Here is a 27,531-nt window from a genome sequence, read left to right on the forward strand (position 1 = left end):
GGAGTTGCTGAAAGTAAACCCTGTTTTGCCAGAGATCATACTGATCTTACATGTTAATTTCTGCCTTATAAATTAATAAATGTTTTCCTTAAAAATTACAAAATGCATTAAGTTCTGTATCTTAAAATGGTAGCTAATAGTTGAGAAAAAGTTGTAATTCAATTTATGCCTTATATTTTCCTTAAAAATGTATAAAATGCACTAAGTGCTATATATTAAAATGATAGCTATATATTAAAATAGCTCATTGAGGAAAAATTTTAACCAGCTAACCTGTGGGGTTTTTTTTAAATAAGAGTATTTTTCTTGGCAAAGAAAACTTTCAGTTTAAATTAATTATTCAGGATTGTGTTAATTAGTTAAAAGCCTGAGTTTCTTGATGTAGGAGCAATGTGCATGGTAACTCCTCAAGTAACCACACTTAGTTTGTGGAATGATTTGTAGAGCAAGAAAATTTGAAGAATAATTATTCCATAATATTTTAGTATTACTGGTAATTTATATTTATGTATTTCTAGTTATTCACATTTTTATATAAAATTTTGTATTTTTGTTTTACAGGTTTTTTGTCTTATTGGTTATGTTCCATCAGTTATTCTGTTTACCTATATTACTTCTTTCACTTTTAAGAAAATTTTAAATACAAAAGAAGTTTGGTCCTTTATCTATTCTGTGGTAAGTTACACTTTATATTATTTCATTTCAACTTTTCATAGCAGCTTATTTGAAACTCATGTTTTATACCAGAGAAAAGAGAGTCATGAGCTCTTTCAGCATTAAAATGTTACTGTATCTATTGTAAGTACAGGGTTAGATAGATAGCTGGCAGCATCTTACTGACTATATGCTTGTCTTCTGCATCATCTACCCCTTGAAGGGATGGGTGATACTGAAAGCATTTAACAACTGCATGGCAAGGAAGCCAGCTAAAAGCAGCTGGTACCAGTGTACCTGCGCTTCCTGGCTAAGTATCATCTGTGGCTCCATGTTTTACTAGAAGATTGAAAATATAGTTAATGTTGGGTATAAAATTTCTAAATACTTTTCATTTGCTTTCTTTTCTTTTTTTTTTTTCTTTTAGACAGCGTTGGCTTGCATTGCCATCACCGAAATCAGTTTCTTTATTGGACACACAGTTACAGCTGTTCTCCATTACACCTTTTGCATAGTCATTCCAGTCTATCCGCTTCTAGGTTGTCTGATTTGTTTCATAAAGGTAGGTCTGTTAGGTGTTTTAATGTTTAAAAAGCATAACTCGTACCTAATCTTTAAGGTCTTAGTTCTTGTATTGAAAATAGTAAAACAAAAACAAAAACACATCATGTTAGCTGCTACTACTTGATTTAAATGTTATTAATGAAGCAGTTTAAAAATCACTATGGAATCTTTTAAGCATGTTTTTAAACTTAAAGTTTCAAAGGAGAATGGCTATGTCCAATACATGTTCTGTGATGCTCCAAATGGCATATGTACATAAATTATAAGTATGATCTGACTTCAGTTAGTATTTGGGGAGTTTTTCAAGGATTTAATAATGTATTGTCCTATAAAGGGATAAGAGAACATAAAGTGGAGATTTTTTTCAAAGAAAAAGAACACCACAGGTTAGTTTTATTAAGCCCAGATAGTTGGGGGAAAAAATTCCATGTGATTAAAAAGAATTTGATGAATTATTGATGTAGGATGACTGCTGATTCATTCTACTCACTAATCTCTTTACCCCCCCCCCACCCCTTTATATCTCCCCACATTTTGGGATGGGGAAAATTTAATCTAAGTACAAATCATAGCTATTAATAGTAGCCAACTTATTTATACAGAATACATGTTTGCTGAGCAAAATACTCCCCCCCACACACACTTTAATCCAAATATTTCTACACATTGCAGCTAAAATAAAACTATGACAACACTTGTGAAACCAAATGTGTGGGAATTTTCCTCACATAAAGCAATACTTAACTACCTGCAGTTAGCACAGACTACACAGTTTAAGGGTTCAACACTTAAGACTGTCCCCCTTCCCCTACTTCAGATGCCAATTACAAGTTGTGGGTCCCCTGTTACTAATCCTTCTGTCTGAATTGGCTACAAACCCCATGGTTCTATGACCCTTTCTCAGGCTCAATAATTTGCTATTATGGCTTACAGAACTCAGGGAAACACGATTTCCTAGTACCAGTTCAGCATAACAGATATACAAATGAACAGCCAGGTCAAGAGATACACAGGGTGAGGTCCAGAAGGATGCCAAGGTGCAGGAACTTTTGTCCCTGTGGAGTTTGGAGTGTGCCACTTCTTAGCACTTGGATGCACCCATCAACCCGAAAGCTCTTCGAACCCCTGTTTACGTTTTTTATGGAAGTTCCATTACTGATGGCGTATGACTTAATCTCCAGACTCCTTTCCCATCCCGAGGGGTTAGTGGATGGATGGGACAGAAAGTTCCAGCCTTCTAATCACTTGATTGGTCATCCTCCAACAGTCACCTGGCCTAGATGGAAATGGGCTTTTTTTAAATAACAAAAGATACTCTTGTCACCTCTAACACTCAGGAAATTCTAAGGGTTTTAGAAGCTGTGTGCTAGGTACCAGGGTCAAAGATCAAATGTCATGTCCCAACATCACAGCAGCATATACGTTTTCAATAATTTCTGTCTTAGATTTCTTGGAAGAATATTCGAAAAAATGAGGAAACCTATGACCCATGGGATAGGCTTTTGGTGGCGGTTATATCGGTAAGAAATGACAAAAATGTTTCTTTGTTAGCATGCTACCTTGAGAATGCGAGGGGGCAGGTGTGGGCTAGAAAGGGTCAGTTGGGGGGGACGGGAACATCTGTAATATTTTCAACAATAAAGATTTTTTTTTAAGTTGTGAATAAAAAAAGAAAATAATCATTGGGTTGGGCCAAGGCCAGGTAGCTCAGTTGGGTGGTGCATGGTCCCATACACCAAAAGCTTTCGGGTTCTATTACCAGTCAGGGCACATACCTAGGTTGTGTGTTTGATCTCCGGTTGGGTGTGAGTGGAACAAAACTGATCCCTGTCTTTTGCTCTCTTCCTCTCTTCCTCTTTCTAAAAATCAATAAAAACATATCCTTGGTTAAGGATTAAAAAAAAAAAGAATGAATAGTTTGGTTGTATGATTTTAACTCTTAGTTTATATCCTCTTGCATAAAAAGTCAAGCGTGTTAATACTAGCTAATGTGAATTTGAAGGTCCTACCTTTTATTCACTGACTGTATCTATTTTAACATCCTTGGCTTTTCATGTTAATTCTGTTTAATTATGATTCTGGCTTCCTTACAGTCACAAACAAAGCTTCCTTTTTTCTTTGTATTTTATGAAGCTGACAACCAATAAACTTTACTGAGATAGAAATAAAATGTATAGAGATAGAAAAATATGTGAAGGATTTTCTTACTAAAAATCTTCCTTGGCTTATAATCAAATCTATTTTTAGCTGATAAGACGTGCAAAAAAATTGTGGTTAACTTTTTTGGTGTTGGTAAGGAAACTTATGTATGTGGTCTTTATTCTGTTGATAGAAAAAAAAGAGATTCAGTCATGAGCTGTTGTTCTGTGTTCTTCTTATAGCCTTACCTGCAGTGTGTACTATGGATTTTCCTCTTACGGTACTATGAGAAAAAATATGGAGGCAGATCAATAAGAAAGGATCCCTTTTTCAGGTCAGTTAAATTTTTTTAAAGTTTTAATGTTTTTCAGCATATTTACAGAGTTGTGCAACTACACCATAATCTTATTTTAGGTCATTTTTATTACTCCAAAAGAAGCCCTGTACCCATTAGTAGTTACTTACTGATTTTTAGAGAGGGGGAGGGGAGGAAAAGGGAGAGAGAGAGAGAGAGAGAGAGAGAGAGAGAGAGAGAGAGAGAGAGAAAGAGAAAGAGAGAGAGAAACATTGATGTGAGAGTGTAACACCCATCAGCTGCCTCCTGCTACTTTTGTGGTGTTTCTGTGGGTTCGAACATTAGCCCTCTACATATACTCAGGGAAATCTCATTTACACCCAGACTGTAAATTGTTTTGAATGGAGGCCCTGTTTTCCTTTTGTTTCCTTTTTATTTTTCCCAGGCATGTGCCCTTGACTGGGAATCTAACGAGCAACCTCCTGGTGCAATGGGACGATGTCCAACCAACTTAGCCATACCGGCCAGGGCCTAATCTACTTTCTGTCTCCAAATAATAGACTTGCCAACTTTGAACATTCGTATAAATGCAATTATACAATACATAGTCTTTTTTTGTCTGGTTCCCTTTTCTTAGCATACTGTTTTGAAGGTGCATCCATGTTATAGCATGTAGCAGTACTTCATTCCTTTTGTTAGGCTAAGTAATAATACATTTTATGATTAGACCACACTTTCTCTGTTTATCAGTTGATGGGCATTTGAGTTGTTTCCACTTTTTGGCTATCATGGATAATGCCACTATGAACATTTGTGCTCAGGTATTTGTATGGACATATCTTCATTTCTCTTGAGTGGATACCTAGGAAAGGAATTGATGAGTCACATGGTTAATGTATGTTTAACCTTTTGAAGAACTTACAACTGTTGTTTTCTAAAGTGGTTGCACCATCTTACATTAGTCTCCCCTTATCTGTGGGGAATCCACTCCCAAGACCCCCCAGTGGAGGCCTGAAATCATGGATAGTGCCAAGCCCAATGTGTGTCCTGTGCTTTTTTTCCTATACATACATACCTTTTCACTTAAGAGTATCATGCTCTACCGACTGAGCTATCCGGGCGCCCGCCCTTTTCACTTAAAGGAAGCACTTTTGGACTTCTCTTTGGCCTATCTGAATTGCCAGCATTGCTACTCTTGTGCTTTGGGGCACATTATTAAGTAAAATAAGATTTACTTGAACATAAGCACCGTGATACTGAAATAGTCGATTTGATAGCAAAGGGATGACTCACATCTCCAGTGAGACAGATTGGGATGGTGTGAGATTTCATCACGCTACTCAGAACAGCATGAAATTTAAAACTTATGCATATTTATATCTGGAATTTTCCATTTGATGATTTTGGAATGTAGTTGACCATAGGTGCACGAAACTGCAGAAAGCAAAACTGCCTGAAAGGGGAGACCACTGTACATTGCCCTCAGGGATGCCTGAGAGCTCTGTTGCCTTCACATCCTGGCCAGTATTTTTTACTGTTTATCTTTTTTTATTTTAGCCATTCTAGTGGGTCTGAAGTGGTGTTTCCTTATGGTTTTCATTTGCATTTCCCTGGTGATTCATGTGTTTCTTCCCTCTATCGGTACTATTTTCTATAAGATAACTAATGACTCCCTCTTCATCTTGGCAAGTAGGCTCAGGTTATTTAATCTGCAGCCTTTAATGTGATTGACTTCTTTCTCATTCTTTTCTGTTTTTCCATCGTTTTCAACATGTTGAATCCTATTTTCCTTTTTACCTTAGTACTAACAACTAAAAGTCAGATTTTCTTTGGAAGCACTCTTTCCTCTGCCTACCTTTGTGGCATTTCTGTGGGTTTGGATGTCAGGGCAAGCTTATTTACACCCAGACTGTAAATCGTTTGAGTGAAGTTTTCTTTGTGGTCGTTTTTATCTTTGTGTGAAGTAGTGCCCAACGCATACTGGTCATAAATAATATTGATAAGTGAATGAATTTAGAAAACATCACCTAAGTACCAGTGAATGAAAAAACAGCTCTTTAATTCCATCTTTCAGAGATAACCACAGATCTCATATTGGTATATTTTTTCATTCTTTTCTCTATGTAGTACATGAATTTCTTACTATTTTAATTATTTGAAAATCTACTACCTTGATATATTTAGGACCCTTTCAACAAAGCCCAAAAATAGGAAGTTTCCAGAACCACCAAACAATGAGGGTGAAGATGAAGATGTCAAAGCTGAAAGACTAAAGGTCAGAGAGTTGATGAGTTGCCAGTGTTGTGAAGAGGTAATTTAGTCTTTATTGTTAAGTCATCTTAAATATGCAATGATCAGTTCCCCATGCATAGGAAAATAATCTGGAAAATATTTTCTTTCTATATGAATCAATCTGAAAAAGAAGTCTATGAAAAAAATATTTTTATCCACTTACTTTTTTTGAATGGTCTTAAGGTATATTAAAAAAAAAAGATTCAGATTATTGTTACAGAATGATTCTTTCTTAAAGTAAATGAACACATATATCGCCGAGAATATACTGAAAAAATATACATGAAACTGGTGAGGGCAGATTGGGTGCTGAAATACGAAGATGGCATGATGTTTACAATTTAAAACATTTTGAAATATATAAGAGTAGTACAAAAAATCAAATGGTAAAATATTCACAAAAGTCAAAAAGTGAAAGCTCTGAGAAATTCTACAGTAAGAAAACTTTCAATCTTCCCTTGATTCAGCATTTTCTAAGCCTATACGACTACAGAAAATAGATTCCCCTCTTTTTTTCCAATGAAAGCTATTCTCTTCTAAGAGAGTAGCATTGCAGACACGTGTTTTTTTAAATCACTATTTGATTAATTGAGCCAACTAAAAACAATAAGAATACTACTGTGTCATTTGAAATACTACTTTTTAAATTGATGTAGTCAATCAGAGTAACTTCAGATGTAATTGCAGTTCCACTGGCAGTTCAAAGATGCATCTCCTAAAAATCCTGACTTTCTATTTTCCAAAATATTCTTAAGTGCAGTCATCATCCCATGGCTTATTTGTCTCAAAGACTCTTCACTGGGTGTCTCTGATATTCCTGGCCAACCTGAATGAAAGTAACCATCTTTTAACTAGTTGTTAAGATCTTGAGCAAATCATGTAAGACAGCATTTCCTAACTTTTGTTCTGTGTCCACACGTGATTCATTAGCATAGGCTCTATGACCAAAAAAGTATGGGCAATGCTATACCTTACACACATTTTTAGAAGATTTATAATGTGTATAAACATACGAGTTTGAGAAGTCCTCTGATTGTGCATGCCCCAAAGTTGCAACTAGTTCTGTAATTTGAGAAAGGCTTGGGATCTAATGGCCTATAGTTGACAAGCTCTCCCCTTTCCATAGGAGGCCAATTAAATTCTGCAGTTGGATTTCTATTACCTGGGCCATTATTATTACTTTTGGATGGTTTCTGAATTGGATTGGGAAGCATAGATTCAGTCAAAGCTTTATGAATAACCGTGTGTTGGGCCTTCTTTATACTGCTTTCTGCGGGTCCCCGTGTCTGTTCACCAAGACTCAGTTGCACTGAGCACATCTGATGTATTGAAGCATGGTGAAACAATATTGACCTAAGTACTGTATCCCTCATGGCTCAAAAAACTTTCCAGGCTCTTGGGCTTCCTCGCTCGCTGCTGGGGACGCGCGGCCATCCCCCGTCTGCTCTGGCTGCCACTGTGCCATCATGCACTTAGTTTTGAATGTCATAATTTCAGTAACAAATGGATATTTATTTATACAATACTCTTTATTTTCAAATATAGTTCTTATGATATGGACATGAGGTGTGTGCAGCCTGTGTTATGTCAGGATAGGTTTCTGAGTTATAACTCTCTTTTAAAAATCTTGTTTCCTTTGTTAGAAACCAGCCATTATGGTTAGCAATTTGCATAAAGAATATGATAACAAGAAAGATTTTCTTACAAGAAGAGTCAAGAAAGTGGCAACTAAACACATCTCATTCTGTGTGAAAAAAGGCTAGTATTTATTATTTTTTCCCTCAGTAACATTTTCAAAAGAGTAGTTTCCGTTTTAAATTTGATTTGATGATTTTTCTTTCAATTCCTTTAGGAGAGATCTTGGGACTGTTGGGCCCAAATGGTGCAGGCAAAAGCACAGTTATCAATATTCTGGTTGGTGATATTGAACCAACTTCAGGCCAGGTATGATATACAAGGGTGTGGTATATGTTGACTATGATTTGTATTGCATTAAAATAAATTTTTTTAATGACAAGTTAGTATATTAATGCTTAAATATTACATTTTTAATCTTAAAATTTTAGTATAAAATTGTGATCTTTTTGGTTACCTATGAAAATAATATACATAGTAAAATTTTCGTGACATACATGCAGGCACATGTACATTTATATTATTTCTGCTTTTATAATTATTACATGCATGGGTGATTAGCCCACCAACTTAATGGAAAACAATAGTATTCCCTTAAGGAGATACGGGAGCTAGTTCTGATGCTGCCATCAATTAGTCTTTGATTATAAGCACATCATTCACCACTTTGTGGAAACTTCGCAAAACTGCTCTGATCCTATCTTCTCTCCCCCTTGCTTACTTCATACCAGCCACACTGGCTCATTGCTTTCCTGGAAAATGCCAGACACACTCTTTTCTTTGTGTTTTTTTGCCTTAGTTATTTTTATGTTAGTCATTCCTTACCCCATAGAAATCCCAGTGACCAAAATTGCTTTACCTCCCTAGCTCAAATATCTCCTTCCTTTGAGACCCCCAATCATTCTAGTTAAAATCGGGGCTGGCCATGTCACTGAACTCTGATTTAGCTATCTATGCCCTTTCTTCATCGAATGGAGTAAAAAATCTTACCCCACCTCTAGGAAGGAATTTGAATTAATTCATTTGCCACTTCTTTCATAATGTAAATTAGGCAAAAATAGTGATTTAAATTGGTTTGTATATCTGTAGGTATTTTTAGGAGATCACTCTTTAGATCCAGCCGAAGAGGATGATTCCGTTAAGTGTATGGGATACTGTCCTCAGATAAACCCATTGTGGCCAGATATTACACTGCAAGAACATTTTGAAATTTATGGAGCTGTGAAAGGAATGAGTCCGAGTGACATAAAGGAAGTCACAAATCGGTAAAATTTAGAATCTTTTTGTTACCTGGAAAAAAGTTTACATTTCACATTTTAAAAATTTTATAACAGGCATTTCCATATATCATAATTTTCATAGAAAATGGTCATGACTTTTTCATGTATTCTTTACCAAATTATATAGCTATGGAAATGAAAAGGCAATTTTTCTACTTCTAATTACAGAATGAATTACCTATAATTATCATGAAGCTTAATTTAAAGTGAATCTTTCAATCAAAATGTTAATTTGTTTAAAATGATGTAAATTGGAGGTGTAATTTTAGGAAGTTGAGTTTTCTAGAAAAAAGAATGTCAGTGATCACAAACAGTACATTATCTGTTTTGCAGAATAACAAATGCCCTTGATTTGAAAGAACATCTTCAGAAAACTATAAAGAAACTACCTGCAGGAATCAAGCGAAAGGTACTTTTTTCAAACAACAAATATGTGTATGTTTTATTGATAGTTTAGTGCCTGATACTGTGATGATAAATTTCTTGCTTTGAAGTCCCCCCCATTTTCTTTCCATCCAGTTGTGTTTTGCTCTAAGTATGCTGGGGAACCCTCAAATTACTTTGCTAGATGAACCATCCACAGGTATGGATCCTAAGGCCAAACAGCATATGTGGTGAGTATAACTGTAAAGGCACTCGAGACACATTGTACTGTATCCTACGTTAGAATAAAAGATTAGTTTATTTTATTATAACTAATGGTTTTATTTTTTTTAATGTTTTTATTGATTTTTAGAGAGAGAGTAAGGGAGAGGGATAGAAAGATAGATACATCAGTGAGAGAAAAACATCATTGATTGGCTTCCTCCTACTCCCACTCCCCTCCTCCCAGCAGTCATCACAGTGCTGTCTGTGTCCATGAGTTCTTTCTCTCTTTTTCTTTTTTTTTTTTTTAATATATATTTTATTGAGTTTTTACACAGAGGAAAGGAGAGAGATAGAGAGTTAGAAACATCTATGAGAGAGAAACATCGACCAGCTGCCTCCTGCACACTCCCCACTGGGGATGTGCCCGCAACCAAGGTACATGCCCTTGACCGGAATCGAACCTGGGACCTTTCAGTCTGCAGGCCGACGCTCTATCCACTGAGCCAAACCGGTTTCGGCATCTCTCTCTCTTTTTCTTTTTTGCTCAATCCCTCAATCCCAGCCCTTACCAGCACCCCCGCCACAGCTGTCAGCCTACTCTATGAGTCTGTCTCTATTTTGTTCATTCATTCATTTTGTCCATTAGAGTACACATATGAATGAGATCATAATTCATTTTTTAAAGCATAGAAACATTTGAAATCATGAAATTTCTTTTCTACAGGCTTTTAAAAATAAGGGAAAAATAAATTGGAATAGAAAAATCATAGTTGGGCAAAATATAATAACTCCAGAAAGTGAAATTTGATGTTTTAATTACTCTAATCAAATAATTGGATTTTTTTAAAACACGGGGAATTTTTCATTAACATTCAGATACTTTCCTCCTTTTTTATTTTCTGTTTTGTAGGCGAGCAATTCGAACTGCATTTAAAAACAAGAAGCGGGCTGCTATTCTGACCACTCATTACATGGAAGAGGCAGAGGCTGTCTGTGACCGAGTGGCTATCATGATAGCTGGGCAGTTAAGGTACATATCCGAACAGCCATTTGGAGGATATGGGGTGGATTTTAAATGTCATCATGTAAAAATGTCATCATGTAAAAATGTCAAAAAAATTTTTCTTGTTTGATTTTTTGAATCAGTTGGCTTTGTATAGAATTACTGGGAAATATGTAATTTTTCCCCAAAATAAGGCTAGCTGCTTTGCATTTGGAATTGGCTTAATTATTCAACAATCTGGAATGTTATTTTCAGGTGTAATGTCTGTTATTTCAAAAATTATTAGGCAGTGTATTGGATTATAACCTAAAGTATAAAATAAATGTACATGAATTTATACTCATGTAAATAAATGATTGAATAAATAAATAAATGTGGGAGAAGAGGCAAATCTTCCTTACAGAAAGATTTCACATAAATCTGTAGATACTACCCCCTCTAGGAGGGGGAGCTTAATCCCCCGTCTCCCAAGTGTGGGAGATTTAGGCAGTTTCTTCCAATGTACGGAAGGGGAAGGTGGTAACGTCACAGCGGAGAAACCTGGGAAGTACCGCTGCTTTAACCAGACAGTGTCACGTGGATGTCATGGACTGCCTGATATGAGGGGATAAGCAAAGTACTTAAGCTCTGTGATATTTTCTCCAAACACCTGTAGCCCCAGTCTAAGTGTGAGAAAAATATCAGACTACTCCAAATTGAGGGACGTTCCACTAAAACACCTGACCAGTTCTTCTCAAAACTCCCAGAAGTCACGAAAAAGAAGGGAGGAGTAAGACACTGTCACAGACCAGTGGAGACTAAGGAGCCCTGACAGCCGTGTGCAATGTGGTATCCTGGATAGATCCTGGAACCAAAAAGGACGTTAGTGGAAAAACGAGTGCAATATAAAGTCAAGTAACGTTAATAGTAGTACGCCAATTCTGGTTTCCTGACTTTGGCGTATGCGCCATGGTGATGTAAGACGATAATATTAGGGACACTGAAACTGGGGGAGGGGTGCTTGAAGGCTCTGAATATTTGCTACTTTTCTATAAATTTAAAAGTATTCCCTCATAAAAATTTTATTTAAATCATTTTTTGGCTGAGAAACCATTTTTTTTTAAACTGTCAAGCTATTTTATATCTGACCTTTCATTACTGCAGATGTATTGGAACAGTCCAGCATCTAAAGAGTAAATTTGGAAAAGGTTACTTTTTGGAAATTAAATTAAAGGATTGGATAGAAAACTTAGAAATAGACCGACTTCAAAGAGAAATCCAGTATATTTTCCCAAATGCAAGCCGTCAGGAAAGGTAAAGATTTTAAACATTGAATTATATTTTTTGTGGAGTAATCATAAAAATGTGTTGCTGTGTTAAGGATTAGGGAAAAAAATCTGTATTGGAATAATATTGGGTTTAATGTAGTCGAATGATTGGAGTTTGATATCTAATTTAGTGTTAGATCTTTCAATATATGATACTACTTAAACTTTTAAAGTTGTTATTTAGTAGTAATGAGAGTTATTTCATTTGCATGGAAAATTTCAAGATTTCAAACAATTTTTATCTAAATAAATGTCAGAATAAGTTATTGGCATTTACTTTTGAACTTCAAATATTTTGAACTTTAGCTTCAGAACACAGTAATAATAATTTTAAAATTTTCCTATATTTTATCTTATCTATGTTTTCAGTTTTTCTTCAATTTTGGCTTTTAAAATTCCTAAGGAAGATGTTCAGTCCCTTTCACAGTCTTTTTCTAAGCTGGAAGAAGGTAAGTAATATCTGAAGAACATAGCTTTCAAATTATAAAAGAATTTTATTTTAAAAATTTAGAAGTTGGGACTCAGTTTATTATAAAAACCATGGTAAATAGGCAGGTAGCTTTTTATTAATTTAATATAAGATATTGGTAAGTACTAATACTGTTGGGATTTGGTAGATCACCAATATTGCAGGATGAACCTTTTCCTATTTTGATAGATATAACTACAGTTTTTCACATTGCGTCTATGATAAAGTTCAGCTTAATTAGCCCTCACAAGTCAATCTAGAAGTGGGAGCTTTGAGTTTCTTGAATCCCTTCTTCATATTGGGCCATAGAAGTATAAATGGTAGCAAGACTTCAGTTGCATCAGGAGAGAGGAGAGGAAAATTCATGGTGCAGGAGGGTGGGCATTCCTAAAAGCTTTACAGAAGCTTAATTGAATCTTAACCTTTTTAAAATAAATGGACAGAGATACGCTGGTGGCAGTAGAGGGCAGTAGTAAGCTCCTGGATGGGGCAAGTATTCAGATGCAGGTTATTTTATGGTATTTATAACTATGAAACAGCCTGTATTTCCTGGTGATTTCTTTATGATTAAAGAGATCACCTGAACTACTTAGGAATAATTAAAAGAATGAATAGAAAACCTGAAAATGTGGTGTTAGATGCAAAAAGAGCTGAAATAAGTATTTTTAAAAAGTATATGGATGTATGAATCTAGTTCAAGAAGGCAATGAGAATTGGAAATAGAGCATAGAGATAAAAATAAATGAAAAGAGGAATAAAGAGGAAGAAGATAAAGTACAAAGGAGATGCTTGGAAAAGGCAAAAAGAGGCAAGTAATATTAAACATATTGTGCTTAGCCCATGAGGAATTTTTTGGCTGGAGAAGAGAAATGAAGCAAGATAAAGAAAATAACATGTTCTGGTAGCTTCAAATTTAAATGAATTAATTACAGAGATTATGTTTTTTTAAAAAAGATAGCCACTTAGTACTTACTGCCATTTTTATTCTTTAAAATACTAATAAGTAAAATATTGTTTTCATATTTTAATAGCTAAACACACTTTTGCCATTGAAGAATATAGCTTTTCTCAAGCAACATTGGAACAGGTACTTTAAAGTTAAACTTAAAAAAATTATTTTATAGAAGAAAGTGTCTAATATCTAATTATTTAGAGTTACATTGGAGGGAGTTTATGAACCAGAGACAAATTTTATACAATATTCCTGAACTTTGTATGATTTTAAATAACTAAGTGCTCCATCTGCTTATTTTGAATAGCTGAGTTTTTTGTAAAGTAAGTGGGTCATGATGATGGTTATTTTACATTAGCATATCAAATTACATTGCTTAAATCAGCGGTTCTCAACCTGTGTGTCGCGACCCCTTTGGCGGTCGAACGACCCTTTCACAGGAGTCGCCTAAGACCATCCTGCATATCAGATATTTACATGACGATTCATAACAGTAGCAACATGACAGTTATGAAGTAGCAACGAAAATAATTTTATGGTTGGGTCACAACATGAGGAATTGTATTTAAAGGGCCAGAAGGTTGAGAACCACTGGCTTAAATATTGATAAATTATTTGTATGACAGTGCTACATAAATAAATTAAAAAATAACTAATTCATTAATCCTCCAAAATATTTATCTTTGTATGTGATAAATGGAGATTATTCTGTTTAAACATATTAATAGTAATAAATCTTTTGATACTTGAGTTGTTAATGCAACTATATATAGCCTTATACTGTTTCTGATTTAGTTAAGAAGTCTTTGAGGTAATAGAGATACAGCATACTGTATTTATTTATTTACTTTCGTCTAGGTTTTTGTTGAACTCACTAAGGAACAAGAGGAAGAAGATAATAGTTGTGGAACTTTAAACAGCACACTGTGGTGGGAAAGAACCCAGGAAGACAGAGTAGTATTTTGAATTTGTATTGCTCAATCTGCTTACTGAATTTATGCTTTATTTTAACTTTGGTTTAAAAAGAAAGTATGTTATTTGAATGGTAACTGAAGAACCATGAAAGCACTTGGAATTTTCCTAAGTTTCTTAATTGAAATGTTGTGGTTGTATGTTTTTCTTTTCTTCAAATAAAACTTATGTGTAATTTATTGAAACTGCATGTTTATATCTGAAGTATATTGAACTATAGTCTGTATGTAAAATTGAATATTGACTTTTTTTTTTACCTTTCAAAAAGAGTGCTTCTAAATGTATGATTTAAAGTAGTGGTAGGATAATTTTATTTTGAACAAGTATCTTTATTTTTCAGTTTATTTAATCCTGTTACATAAATATGTAATGTCCCAAACGAAATCAGAAACTAATACATAAAAATACATAGAAAAGAAACATAAATCAAAAGTTTCTTGCTTCTCCTTTTTAATTTCTAAAAGAAACATTGAGTGAAATTTGGCATCCTGAAAAGTTAAACAATCTCATTGCAGATAGAAGTTTGTGAGAAGTGACACCCACTAGGTGGCACTCATCAATCATAGTAAGTTAAATGAGACCTTGTTCTGTTAGGTCAGCGGTTCTCAACCTGTTGGTCGCGACCCCTTTGGGAGTTGAACGACCCTTTCATAAGGGTCGCCTAAGACCATCGGAAAACACATATATAATTACGTATTGTTTTTGTGATTAATCACTATGCTTTAATTATGTTCAATTTTTAACAATGAAAATACATCCTGCATATCAGATATTTACATTACGATTCCTAACAGTAGCAAAATTACAGTTATGAAGTAGCAATGAAGATAATTTTATGGTTGGGGGTCACCACAACATGAGAAACTGTATTAAAGGGTCGCAGCATTAGGAAGGTTGAGAACCACTGTGTTAGGTGATTGTAGACATAGCTAACTTAGGTATTTGAAGTTACATTTCTTTTGCTTATAGTAAAATTCATACATACAAAGAAGCCAGAATTGCAGTCTGTCAGAGTTGGAGTAAGGTCATGGTTAATGTAATCTCAGAAAATAGTTGACTCTTGAACAACGTGGGGGTTAGCAGTGCCGACATCCTCCCATCCCCCACCCCCACGCAGTTGAAAATTTATGTATAACTTTTAATTCCTCAGAAACTTAACTAAGAGCCTGCTGTTAACTGAAAGTCTTCTCGTTAATGTTAACAGCCATTTAATACATATTTTGTATATCATATATTGTATTCTTACCATAAATTAAGCTAGAGAGAAGAAAATGTTAAGAAAGTCATCATAAGGAAGAGAAAATGCATTCACAGTACCATGCGTATTTATTGAAAAAAAAAAAAAATCTGCGTATAAGTGGACCCGCGCAGTTCAAACCCGTGTTGTTCAAGGGTCAACTATACGTCCTTGTAGAACCCATATATGGACTATTGGTAAAATATAGTACAAGTAATACGAGTTGATGTTATATTTCAGCCAGATGAATGAAAGTATTAACTTTGCCAAAGCTAATATATTGGAAGTGTGATAATGACAAAAACAGAAGAATTGGAATTACTTTAAATAGCCAAACCCTTTAATGAAATTATTAACTACTTAAAATAGACAAAATTTAATGAACTTTTAGCTCTACTGTGTAATGAGACATCTGTGATTTTAGACTCTAGGTACAAGACTGATACTTCCCTTCACTGCTTTGGTAACTGCTGCCTACATTCTTAACGGTGCCCACTCTACCAGCTATCTCAGAGGTCTTCTAACTAATCCGAGCCGTCTCACGGTTTATGCCTGGGTTTTACGACCCACAGCTAACTTATTTCTCCTTGTAAGGTTTATTTGGCACTTGTTTTTAATCTTTTATTATTAAGTGACAGTCATTTGCTTCATGACACCAGGCTTTTGGATTCTTCATCTGAGAATCTTACTTTTAGGACTTTAGTACCAAACTTAAGTACTGCATGATGAATACAATTCCAGACACATTTGAAAGAAAATCGTTACCTTTGTAGATAAATTAATAAATAGTACATTGCATTTACTAAACAAGCCATTGCTAAGTGGTGTCATAAATTTAAAGAGCTATCTTTTAGCGTCCAATATCCATATAAATACCCAGGGACTTGTCTCTGGGATGGGTATTTGTAGCTATGCATTATCTTGAACAGTTACACTCACAGTGTAAAGAAGAAAACTATTTATGGTTTACTAGGACAGTGACTGAAAAGGTAGTTTTCATACCCAGAGAGATGTGTTATTTTAAAGCAGAGCATGACTAATACAGAACACCACCTGCTTTTGTATATTGACTTGGTCACCTTCACTTTAACATCTGTGAAGTGTGATCAATGGAAAGGAAAATTTTTCCCTGCAAAGTGAAAGTTGAGATTATGCCAATTATGTTCTTTTCTACTATGTTCGGTTTCTTTACTATTATTTTGTGCCTATAGGCATTTTTTTAAAAGGTACTTGAATTAATTTTTTTAGTTTTTACATAGAGCAAATATTTTGGTCATGAATTAAATTATTTGTAGGAATGTTCTATTCCCTTTTTCACAGTAATACAATTTTTCCTATTCAGAAGTATAATTTAACTAATCCTTAGGAAAACAAGGGTAAGTAGGGTGGGAAGAAAAGAAGACAGAAACTAAAATATGAATGTATGTTTATTTACAGCTTACTGTTCATCTTATTGAATGCTAGTAGCGTGATGCACGAAATACATGCAAGGGGCTTGGCCCCCGCCGCAGTAGCTTTGTCCAGTCTAATTAGCATATTATGCTTTTATTATTATAGATGTTACTTTCTTTAAAAATACCTTAAATTACGGATCTCAAAATGTTTTTTATAACAATATAAGTACATATAAATGCATATGGGCAAAGTTGGGAAAAAACTCATCACCTAGTTTATATTTTCTGTCCATGGTTAATTTTAAAAGTAGAGTAAGGCTGGACTTCACTCAGTGACTGGTTACTGACTAATAAGGCAACCCTCTGTCTTTAGCACTTAGGAATCAAGCCGTTGGTAACAATTAAAAACATGAGTAAGTGTACTTTACACTTCACATTTTAAAAAATCTTAATTTTTTTCCCTAGTTTGTTCTTAGTAAAAGGCTGTAGGTTTTCTTTAACAGCATTTTTTCCTTTACATTGACGCAAGCTATCTTAAGCCAATAGTTTGATTTTTATCATTAAAATATTTTCAGAATTATTTAATGCAACAATTTATTAGTAACTGTGTTTCAAGCGATGGGTTCTTTGGGTAGGAACAACTATCAGTTTTGGCCCTGTAAGATTTTATAATCTAATAGGTGGAAGATAGATCCTTATATAACTAACTTTGATATAACATGACAACTACTTTGCTAGTGGTACTGACACTTTTATGGGAGCACAATTAATTCTACCTAGGGTAATTGGTCATTGTTTTTATTGTTCTGTTGGTCACACAATATTTCATTTTGATTGTACTCTGAATTTGATGAAATACCATACTGTATTTTTATGTAATGCGTAAATAGGCATTAATTATTTAAAAAATAGAGATGCTTATCCTTAATGTATTTTTAATATTGCTAACATTGATTTTTTATTTTCTTTTCTGAAAGAACATATAACATAAATGAAAGAATTTATTCTTGGGTGGACAATTTTTATATCAGCTATTCTTATAAGGTAAAAGTTTACTTATTTTTTATTCGTAACATGTTGTATGTAAGTAATTATCAATGATGCCCTTTATGAAAAAAATTGATTATATTATTAGTAGTAAGCTTTAAAAACTGAAAATTTAAGACAACCTTTATTTTGTATGAAATGAATTCTTTGTTATTTAGTATTGAGAAATGAAAATGAGTGGCACATATTAAAAATGAAGAAAAAACCTGGACCTATAATTGTTAGTAATTTTGTTTTCAAGTACAGAGTCAATGTGTTTATTATATTTAACATATTAAATTATTTCCAAATATTTAATACTACTTACATACTTATCAACTTTCTTAGAATTTTGGAATAAATTTGATTCTCTCAAACACTTAGGCCATAACTATGTATAGTATTGGTATCAGGTGGGTACTAGACTTACCGGGCTGATTACTTTGTGAGGTGTGTAGATGTCTAATCACTGTGTTGTACACCTGAAACTAATATAATGTATGTCAACTGCAATTGAAAAATAAAATTTTAAAAAAGATTATAAATCTAATGAACCGCTTCTTCCCAAGCATCTAAGCACCTCCTGCAAATCTAATTAATCACCTCTGATTTTATTTATTTTTTCAAATCCTCACCCGAGGATTCTTTCCATTGATTTTTAGAGAGAGTGGAAGAGAGGGGAAAAGACGGAAATATCGAAGTGAGAGAAACACATTGATTGGTTGCCTCCTGTACAAGCCTCGACCTGGGCCCGGTCCGGGGAGGAGAGAGGGGCCTGCAACCGAGGTACGTGCCCTTGCCTGGAATCAGACTCAGGACCCTTCAGTCCACAGGCCAACACTCTATCCACTGAGCCAAACCAGCCAAACCTTTTAAATTAAACAAATCAATTCTTTAATAATTTCAAGCATCTTCAAAATAGACAACATACAGAAAATTACATGTTAGAAGAAGGCCTACTACCACACTTGCATTAATACAGAATGTCCAAAAAGTATCAATACAGTAATTGGAAGTGATTTTTATTTTTTTTATTTTTACATATACGCCTTTCCTAAGGTTACACATTTACCAGTAAAAGAGCCATCTTGGGTCACAAAAGTTTACGCTTTGATAACTTGAGATAAGAAATGAGTGCTGGTTAGGTTGTTCAGTTAATGATTGGAATTGATTAAGGCAGTGGTTCTCAACCTTGACTGCACATTAGAATCACCTGGGAATCTGTTTAAAATCCTGATTTCTGGGCCTCATCCTCTGGAAATTCTGTTTCTTTGTTACTAATGTTGTGGCCCCACCCCATAACAAAGAAACAGAATTTCCGGAGGATGAGGCCCAGAAATCAGGATTTTAAAAAGATTTCCCAGGTGATTCTAATGTGCAGCCAAGGTTGAGAACCACTGGATTAAGGGCTATCTGTGACGTAACTAAGTACTAATATAGCGTAAAACCCAGATCTTCCTTTAAAGAGTAAGCTGGCAGCTGCAGTCTGGCAATTTTCCGAGCATTTTCATCTGCTGACAGGTGATTATGTCATAAAAGTGACCCAAATAAACAGTTTTGTCATATTAGGGGAGGGGAAATGTAACATGATACAAAAGCAAATTCTCTTAAGATATAAATGCAAAAATGGGATATGGTTGGAGGAGGTCATCAAGAAGATGTGACTGCTGGTTGACTCCGTGCTGGACAAACAATTGGAGGCTCCTGTCTTGGTCCCTATCCTTGGAATGCACATTCTGCCCATTGTTCCCACAGTGAGAGCCATTTTCAAGGACACAGCCTTGAGAGAGCCATGTGTTGTGAGACCATCTGGATGGTGTCCTGACCACGCAGTGGAGACCTCTGTATAAAGATGCTGGCGGGTATAGAGATCTGTTTGCAGTTGCCCAAGAGCAGTCTTGTAAGTAACTTCAGCCGACTTTATTATCAGAGAAAAAGTCTTATCCCAACTCATAGAATATCCCCTGGTTCCCCATGGAACATTAAGTACAATGTAGGCATAGTTGATGTATAAATTTATATTCATTTAGTCCTTGTTTTTCTAAAGCAGCTGTCTTTGCTGTATCTGATAAGTCCCTAAAGTATGCATGATGGAATGAGTAGTTCTCATAAAACCATGATATTAACAAACAAAATATATTGCATAATATATTGTGTTGTTCTTGATCTTAATTCAAAGAATGAGACATTTAAGTTTCCTGAAATTACCTGTTCTTTTTCTGCTGTGCTTATCAGTACTCACTTCTCCCTCCAATCAACTGGCTCTAGCATCCACTGCTTAGTACGGCTTTTCTCAACCTGCTGCTTTTCCTTACTCAGAGCTTTTGTTCACTTCTGGCTTGAACTTCCCCCATGGCCTACATTGTCCCTCCTGCTTCATTGCCTCCTGGTGCACATTGTGGAATCCACTGTATTTCCCAGTTCAGTTTCCAGAGAGCCAAAGCTTTTGATTGGTTTTGTCTCTGTTTGAACTGAGATTTAAAAAAAAAAAAAAAAAAAAAATTATATATATATATATATATATATATATATATATATATTTTATTGATTTTTTACAGAGAGGAAGGGAGAGGGATAGAGAGTTAGAGACATTCATGAGAGAGAAACATGGATCAGCTGCCTCCTGCACACCCCCCACTGGGCATGTGCCCGCAATCAAGGTACATGCCCTTGGCCTGAGTCGAACCTGGGACTCTTCAGTCCACAGGCCGACGCTCTAGCCACTGAGCCAAACTGGTCAGGGCATGAACTGAGCTTTTTTAAAAAATTGATTTCAGACAGGCAGGGTGAGGGGGAGAGAGAGAAACATCAGTGATGAGAGAGAATCATTGGATTAGCTACCTCCTGCTTGCCCCACACTGGGGATTGAGCCTGCAACCCAGGCAAGTGCCCTGATGGGTAATCGAACCGTGACCTCCCGGCCATGCTGGCTGGACTGAGCTGAGCTTTGTACAGTCAGCAACACATAGGATGAAATGTGCTATGGTCTTGTTTCCATAGTACAAATTATGGTCAGCCTTCCATTAGGAACAGCCTGGGCTCTCATCCCTCAGGAGGGCTGTTTTCCCATGAAGCAGGTGTGAAGCTGGTTAGCCCCAGCTTGTCTTATCCCATAAAACCCATACGTAGAGTTCCACCCACATAGTTCATGCCTTTGAACACAGATCCTCCTCCCATTGCAAACACATGAAATTCTGGATAAAATAGAACAAAACCACTTTAACACCACCGGAGCAATAAGCTCCGGCTTGTGTTGTGGCCCCGCAGGATATCGAACCTGGATATAAATCCCAAAGACTGAGACGGGGATCAGAGAAGCTGTCTGAAGTTGGGGATGTGATGCACAGTACCCGCTACCTGGAGTAGCTATCCCGGACACGGGACTTGAGAAAGAAAAGTCAGAGCCATACTCGAGTGGCTGGGAATAGAAATTATACTAATTTCATGGGGTTCGGGAATCCAGATGGAAAAAGTCAGCCTATATTGTCAAGTGGATAAAAGATGGTAAGTGTTGTTGAGGCTGTGGAGACAAGAGAACTCCTGTGTACTGTTGGAGGGGATGATGCAAATTGGTACATAGTGGAAAAGAGTAAGGAGAGTCCTCAGAAAATTAAAAACAGAACTACCATATGTTCCAGCAGTTCCATTACAGGGTATATCGCCAAAGAAAATGAAAGCAGGATAGTGAAAAGATACCTGCATGCCCATGTTCATTGCAGCATTACTCATGATAGCCAAGGAGTGAAAACAGCTTAAGCATCCTTCGGGAAATGAATGGATAAAGAAGATAGAGCAACTGGCAGAGAAGCCAACCTGAAAGCCAAGTCAGAAGCAGCAGTGAGATGGTAGGTTGGTGGAGGCAGAGGGCACAAGCAGTTGCTTACTGATAAATCTTTGCAACATGCAGTGTTTGAGGCAGAACAGTGCAAAACCCTGTTGGGATGAATACAGAAGCACGTGCCATGAAAGAGCTAACAAATTAGGTAAAACATACTAATGGTTGCAAGTAAAATGAGTGGCCATTCTCATTGCCCAGAATTTTCAATGTCTCAATCCATTTGATTTTTTTTAAACTGGTGAAATATAACCTAAAGTTTTCTTGAAATAAACTAGGCATGCATATTGTATTAATATGAGCACTCATATGAAATATCTAGAATTGGCAAATTCATGGAGATGGAAAGTGGTTGAGTGGTTGCCAGGAGGAAGAAGAAGAAGAAGAAGGGGTAAATGGGGAAGTGATTGCTTAATGCTTACAAAGTTTCCTGTAATGAAGTTTTGGAACTAGATAGTGATGATGGTTGTGTAATATTGTGAATGTCATTAATGTCACTGACTTGTACACTTAAAATTGTTAAAATGGCAAATGGGTGAAAAAGGTAAAAAAGATAGATAAGGTCAGTGATACCCAGACCCGTTAGAATTAAAATTCAGTTCTGGAAAATTTTCATACATTTTATCCTTGAGCATTCTTTTTACTTATTCTTTATTTTCCTCATTTAAAAATACCTACTAGACATATTCTAGACAACCTCATTCTATCTTTCATATCCTTTAACATCTCAAATATTTTTCCATTTTATTCTTGCTTTGCACTAAATTTTATGATTTCTTCAGATATATTTATGGTTTATTAATATTCTTTTCAGTTGTGTCTAATCTTCTATAAAACTTATCTACTAAGTTTTTAAGCTTAATTTTTTAATCCTTTGTTAAATTCGTATAAATTCTAATGGGTTATTTTCCTATTAGTTTTTCTTTTCATTGTCTCCTGTTTTTCTTCTTTAATACTTTATATATTTTATAGTCTTTGGCATAATATTTATTATTATTTAATTTTTGAGGTTGCTAATAGTCCCATTGTTTTTGTCTGCTGATTATCTTTCATGTTAACTTTTGATTATGAGCTTAGCTGCTATATCTGTGTGCCTTGTATTCTTGACGTATCTTTATAGATTTTTGTCTTCTCTGTGGAGTTTCGGGATAATAGTGGTAATAAGAGGAAAAGGAGGAGAGAGAGGCATTTTGGCAACAAGTAATGTGGCTGTGATGTGTTTTATTTTTTGAGCTTTTACAATTTTCCAGGCAATGTTCTATTAACTTATATTAATGAACTTAATCCTCCAAATAACCATACATATATACAATTATCTCAGTTTTTTAAAATACATTTTTTTTTACTTACTTATTTATTTATTTTTTATTCTTTTTTTTTTTTAATTTATTGCTTAAAGTATTACAAAGGGTATTACATATGTGTCCATTTTATCCCCCCGCCCTAGACAGTCCCCTAGCTAAAATACATTTTTATTGACTTCAGAGAGAGGACGGGAGAAGAAGAGAGAGAAAAAAACATCAATGATGAGAGAGAATCATTGATCGGCTGCCTCCTGCACACTCCACACGGGGATCGAGCCCGCAATCCAGACATATGCCCTGATTAAGAATTGAACCGTGACCTCCTAGTATCAGCCGTGGGCAAACTACGGCCCGCGGGCCGGATCCGGCCCGTTCGGCTGTTCTATCCTCCGGCCCGCGGAGCCGAAAGAGCGGAGGATTCTCTTGCTCTCCCCTCCGCTCCTTCACCAGCAGCGGTGTTAACATGGCAACGTAGGGAAACACGGCTGCAGCTCCTTCTGTCCAGCTTAAGGCCCTCAAGTCAAAAAGTTTGCCCACCCCTGTACCTAGTTCATAGGTCTAGTTCAACCACTGAGGCATGTTGGCTGGGCTGTTTGGATGAAAAACTGAGGAAGAAAAGTTAAATAGACGATACAGGGACACACAGCTATGGCATAGCCAGAATTTGAACCCTGCACTAACTGCTATGATATGTTCTTAAGCATGCTGCTATGCAGGGAGAATAAATTCAGCTCCTGCTTCTGTGTCCTGTATCTGACATGTGCTACATATGCTTGGGTTTTCATTTGCTATGGAGGATACTCTCTCTTTAATCTAGAGATTGGCAAATAATACATCCTTACTTTCCATTGGAGTAGGAGGTGAAGTCTTTCTAGTCTCTATTTCTAACGCTGAACAGTCTTGTGAAGCTTCTGGATTCATGTGGAGACAGGAGGCCAGCTTCAGAACCTGCCAGGCACCACGTTCAGGTCCCAAGGGTGTGAAAACACCTCTTCGGACTGCTGGCTTTCTAACATGCTCACAGTTCCAGCTTTAATTTCCCTTCCCCCCTTTTACACCCGAGAATGTGTGTGTGTGTTTTTTTATTTCTCGTTTCTTTTGTTGATTCTTATTTTCTTCTCTTTATCTTTTTCTTCTTTTAGGTTTTGGTTATATATCTGAACATCTATTTTGGGTATATTTTACCCACCATTTCCATGTGCTTCTAGCTGGAGGTTGGACACTTCTTTAACAAATTAGGTCAAATTTATGGGGAAGTCATGGAAAAGGGCCCCCAAATAAAAATAAATTACAGTAACTAAGTCAAGAAAGAGGAACACAAAGAATACACAAAAAAATCAATGATAAAAATTGAAACTAGCAAAATACTTACTAGTAATCTGAATAATTATTGACATTGTAGTTGTGAATTTTAATACATTTATGAGAAAGGCAGGGTGGGAAAATGATTTTTAAAATAGAGTACATAGGGTCTAAAACAATAACAAAATGAATAAAAACTTGAAATATATTTCAGGTGATTTAAAACAAACTTAGAATTTTTGTTTGGACCCTTGACCTATTACTGATATAAAGTTTTAATAGTATCTATGACCTGCTCCTCTGCCCCCATCTATGAGACTTTAGAACATTTTTATTACCTTTGTTTTTTTCCAAGTTTAAATATAAATGACATGTAATATTTCACTGTTGATTATTTGTAAAAGTAGAACTAAAATGATCCACCTGTTCTCCAGAACATCTCTCAGTTTTATGATTATTAACATCTGTGGATCAGGAGCCATGTCCAATATTTGAGATTTCCCAATTCATGGACTTTGGTTTCCTGTTTTGTCATTTACTTTGCTGGGTCAAGAAAAGTTTGCAACTCTTTACAGGGAGAGATAAACTATGCAGTAACAGTTGAACAAATTTCAAGTTTTTTGCCTGGTTGTCATGCATAAAAATTGACCCAAATCTTTTTTTTTTTTAATTCTTCTATGTTTTTTAGTCCCTAGAAATCCACTTTTTTATTATGTTCTATTGCCTTATGAAATTCGGCATTCAGTATGAACTGAGGCGGGAAAAGGACTTCGTTTATTACTCATTTGTCTAACTTAGGTGTTTCTCCATGGCAAACTATGGATTGCTTAGCTTTCTTAGGCAAAAAAAGAAATTCGACTCCAGCACATTGTGCATATTTCATCTAAAATAGTCAAATATATCATTGGCAGTTGTGTTTAGGCATTAGGAGTGAAAAAAAAAATAGCTAAAGAGTCCTTATACAAATTTACTTTGCTTAGTTACTGATTTTACTCAGTCATGGTTCTCCCCCACCCCCCATCTTTATTCATCAAGTCTGAAGGACTCGCTGCATTTGTTTACCATTGTACCCCAGAGCCCTGGAGTTGAAAGGCCAAGTGCACAAAAACAGGGTTTTTTTATTCTCAACCAACCACAGAACGGTCATTTCCGTGCAGAATAATTGGCGTAAGGAAGAAAAGAAAACAAGTTCATCATGTGCAACTTAGTCTGACTACACCCCTTTCCAGAAACCAGCCCGAGTTAAGAACCGTTGGGAGTGGGTACCCATTTAAGGAATAAATGAAGAAGTGACCATCAAAAATTTTTAATCATTGCCTCAGACAAAAAGAGAACAGTGCTTTGAGAGTGTTTTCAAGAGTACTTCTGATTTTTCAGTAAGTAGAGCTCTGTTTTGTGGTGTTATGTCAAATATGTAGGTGGACACGGGGGGGAGAGATCAACCAAAGGACTTGTATACTTGCATATAAGCCTAACCAATGGACACAGACACCAGAGGGGTGAGGGCATGAGTGGGGGGGTTGGGATACAATGGGGGGATAAGGACACATATGTAATTTAATCAATAAAGAAAAAATAAAAAAATAAAATCTATTTTTCAGATGTTTTTCTAAATACTTATGTGATTTGTGATAAAATTTTTCTATTTTTTACCAACCAAGTTTATTATATAGACACAAGAGCAGAATAAAGGAAAATAGTAAAAATTTGCTTCTATGCTAGTGGAGAGAGAATTGTCTGAATATTTTAATATGCAAATCTAAAATTTTGAGATTTCAAAAACTGAAAAAAATTATCTCTTGGTTTACTTGCAAACATTTGGGCAAAATTACTTTCCCATGTGATTTTTTTCTTTCTTTTTTCTAAAACATACTTTGTAGTTTGTTTCCTCAGTTATTCAGCGACGTCAGAATTCAGAAAATTGAGATAAATTGTTTCATTCTTCCTGTGTATTAAAATCAAGTGTCAAGTAGTTTGAGTCTAGATTATTATCCTATGGCCTCTTTTGATAAAAAGTTGTTCAAGTCAGTCTGGAAGGTAAAAGCCACAAGAAAATATTTCATTGGGGTTGCATCTCATGGACATAATTATTCAGATGAATTTAATCAGAAGTTTGATGTTAATTTGATGTAAATACTGGAGTTTCTATTTAAATGCAAAGAATAAACAATTATTAGTCATATAAGATACAATTCAGATATGCTATTCATATAGTTGAATTTCCATTATGAAAGGTCAAAAATGTGAAGTATCTGACAGGTTCTGGTATCTGATGATGTCTTTTCCATTGTAATACTTCATTATTGTAAAGTTGTGACGATAATCATTTTACTTCCCCACCAAATAACGTACAGTGCGTATATTTGATGTATAATTTTATAATCATGAGTTATTCAAATATTTTAAATCCATTTTTTTTCAGTTCTTAAAGGTAGGAAATATTCCTCACCCCCATATGATCAAGGTTTTTCTTATTACACCTTTTTTCTAGTTTATGCTCCACAATGTTTACTTTCTTCTTGTTCATTTAAATGAATAGGCTAAATGAACAGGAAAAAGAAAAATGTGTATCAACAAACTCAAGCACTTCTGTGCAAAAATTTTCTTACGAAGTGGAGGATGAAAAGAGAGAGCTTACTGGTACGTATGAAAGTTTTCTTTTTTCTACAGTCAACATTATTGTATTTCGTTGCTTAACGATTCTCATTTTATATTTTAAGTAACAGACTGGATGTATTGATTTTGAAGTTGCCTCTCGTTGTATTTGTTGAATTGCGAGACTCACAGCACTCCAGAAAAATAATGTAAAATTGTAAAGACAAAGTATTTACTCATTTTTTTTTTTTTAAAAAATGAGGTCAAGTGAAAATTTAATTATATGATAAATTGCAGCAACTATTAAAGCTACTATAATTTGCATGTAATACATTTAGAGTCAAGAAAGAATAAAAGTAGTGCCTGGCAGAAATGAAAGAATTTTAATTTTAGGGATTTATTTTCAAGGCCATGAATCATCTACATAGAGACTATTTCTAAGAATTATGACCAAGGAACATCATTGATTGTCAGTTTGAATTAGGTAGGTGGGCTGTCTACAGGTAGCAGCCCCAAACCGCAGCGGCTTCACTCTTTTTACAGCCTAAATAAGGTTGGCAGGAAAGTGAAGTGGGTTGGGTGGGTGAAGGGATCTTCTCTATACAGTCATTTAGGAACCCAGGCTTCTTCATCTAGGGACTCTGACCTCTCCTTGGGCCTTGGAGACCTTCCCTGGATTGGGCACATC

The 27,531-nt window shown here is 35.3% G+C and overlaps 2 protein-coding genes across 9 annotated transcripts in view; both read left to right on the forward strand.

Moving 5' to 3' along the window:
- ABCA5 (ATP binding cassette subfamily A member 5) overlaps positions 1 to 18,464 on the forward strand; it is a 60,485-nt gene extending 42,021 nt beyond the window's left edge. For 5 of the 7 annotated variants that reach the window (XM_036339206.1, XM_036339211.1, XM_036339207.1 and 2 more), the window contains 15 exons: positions 562 to 675; positions 1,082 to 1,216; positions 2,664 to 2,738; positions 3,600 to 3,691; positions 5,837 to 5,963; positions 7,588 to 7,702; positions 7,797 to 7,888; positions 8,669 to 8,844; positions 9,193 to 9,268; positions 9,379 to 9,473; positions 10,358 to 10,477; positions 11,594 to 11,743; positions 12,127 to 12,206; positions 13,258 to 13,313; positions 14,037 to 14,329. In XM_036339206.1, coding sequence (XP_036195099.1) covers positions 562 to 675; positions 1,082 to 1,216; positions 2,664 to 2,738; positions 3,600 to 3,691; positions 5,837 to 5,963; positions 7,588 to 7,702; positions 7,797 to 7,888; positions 8,669 to 8,844; positions 9,193 to 9,268; positions 9,379 to 9,473; positions 10,358 to 10,477; positions 11,594 to 11,743; positions 12,127 to 12,206; positions 13,258 to 13,313; positions 14,037 to 14,144 — 1,611 coding nt within the window. In that variant the 3' untranslated portion in view covers positions 14,145 to 14,329. Of the gene's footprint in view, positions 1 to 561; positions 676 to 1,081; positions 1,217 to 2,663; positions 2,739 to 3,599; positions 3,692 to 5,836; positions 5,964 to 7,587; positions 7,703 to 7,796; positions 7,889 to 8,668; positions 8,845 to 9,192; positions 9,269 to 9,378; positions 9,474 to 10,357; positions 10,478 to 11,593; positions 11,744 to 12,126; positions 12,207 to 13,257; positions 13,314 to 14,036; positions 14,330 to 17,758 lie in introns of those variants that run through there. The other 2 variants (XM_036339209.1, XM_036339210.1) reach the window with 2 other exon arrangements.
- Positions 14,972 to 27,531, forward strand: part of LOC118671252 (ATP-binding cassette sub-family A member 6-like) — a 59,990-nt gene continuing 47,430 nt past the window's right edge. Inside the window, exons 1-5 of one of the 2 annotated variants that reach the window (XM_036339214.1) lie at positions 14,972 to 17,825; positions 19,563 to 19,707; positions 21,075 to 21,311; positions 25,387 to 25,624; positions 26,788 to 26,888. In XM_036339214.1, coding sequence (XP_036195107.1) covers positions 26,793 to 26,888 — 96 coding nt within the window. In that variant the 5' untranslated portion in view covers positions 14,972 to 17,825; positions 19,563 to 19,707; positions 21,075 to 21,311; positions 25,387 to 25,624; positions 26,788 to 26,792. Of the gene's footprint in view, positions 17,826 to 19,562; positions 19,708 to 21,074; positions 21,312 to 25,339; positions 25,625 to 26,787; positions 26,889 to 27,531 lie in introns of those variants that run through there. The other variant, XM_036339215.1, reaches the window with a different exon arrangement.

This window comes from Myotis myotis, unplaced genomic scaffold (assembly GCF_014108235.1).
Source record: "Myotis myotis isolate mMyoMyo1 unplaced genomic scaffold, mMyoMyo1.p scaffold_m19_p_17, whole genome shotgun sequence".
In the NCBI taxonomy this organism is placed as follows: domain Eukaryota; kingdom Metazoa; phylum Chordata; class Mammalia; order Chiroptera; family Vespertilionidae; genus Myotis; species Myotis myotis.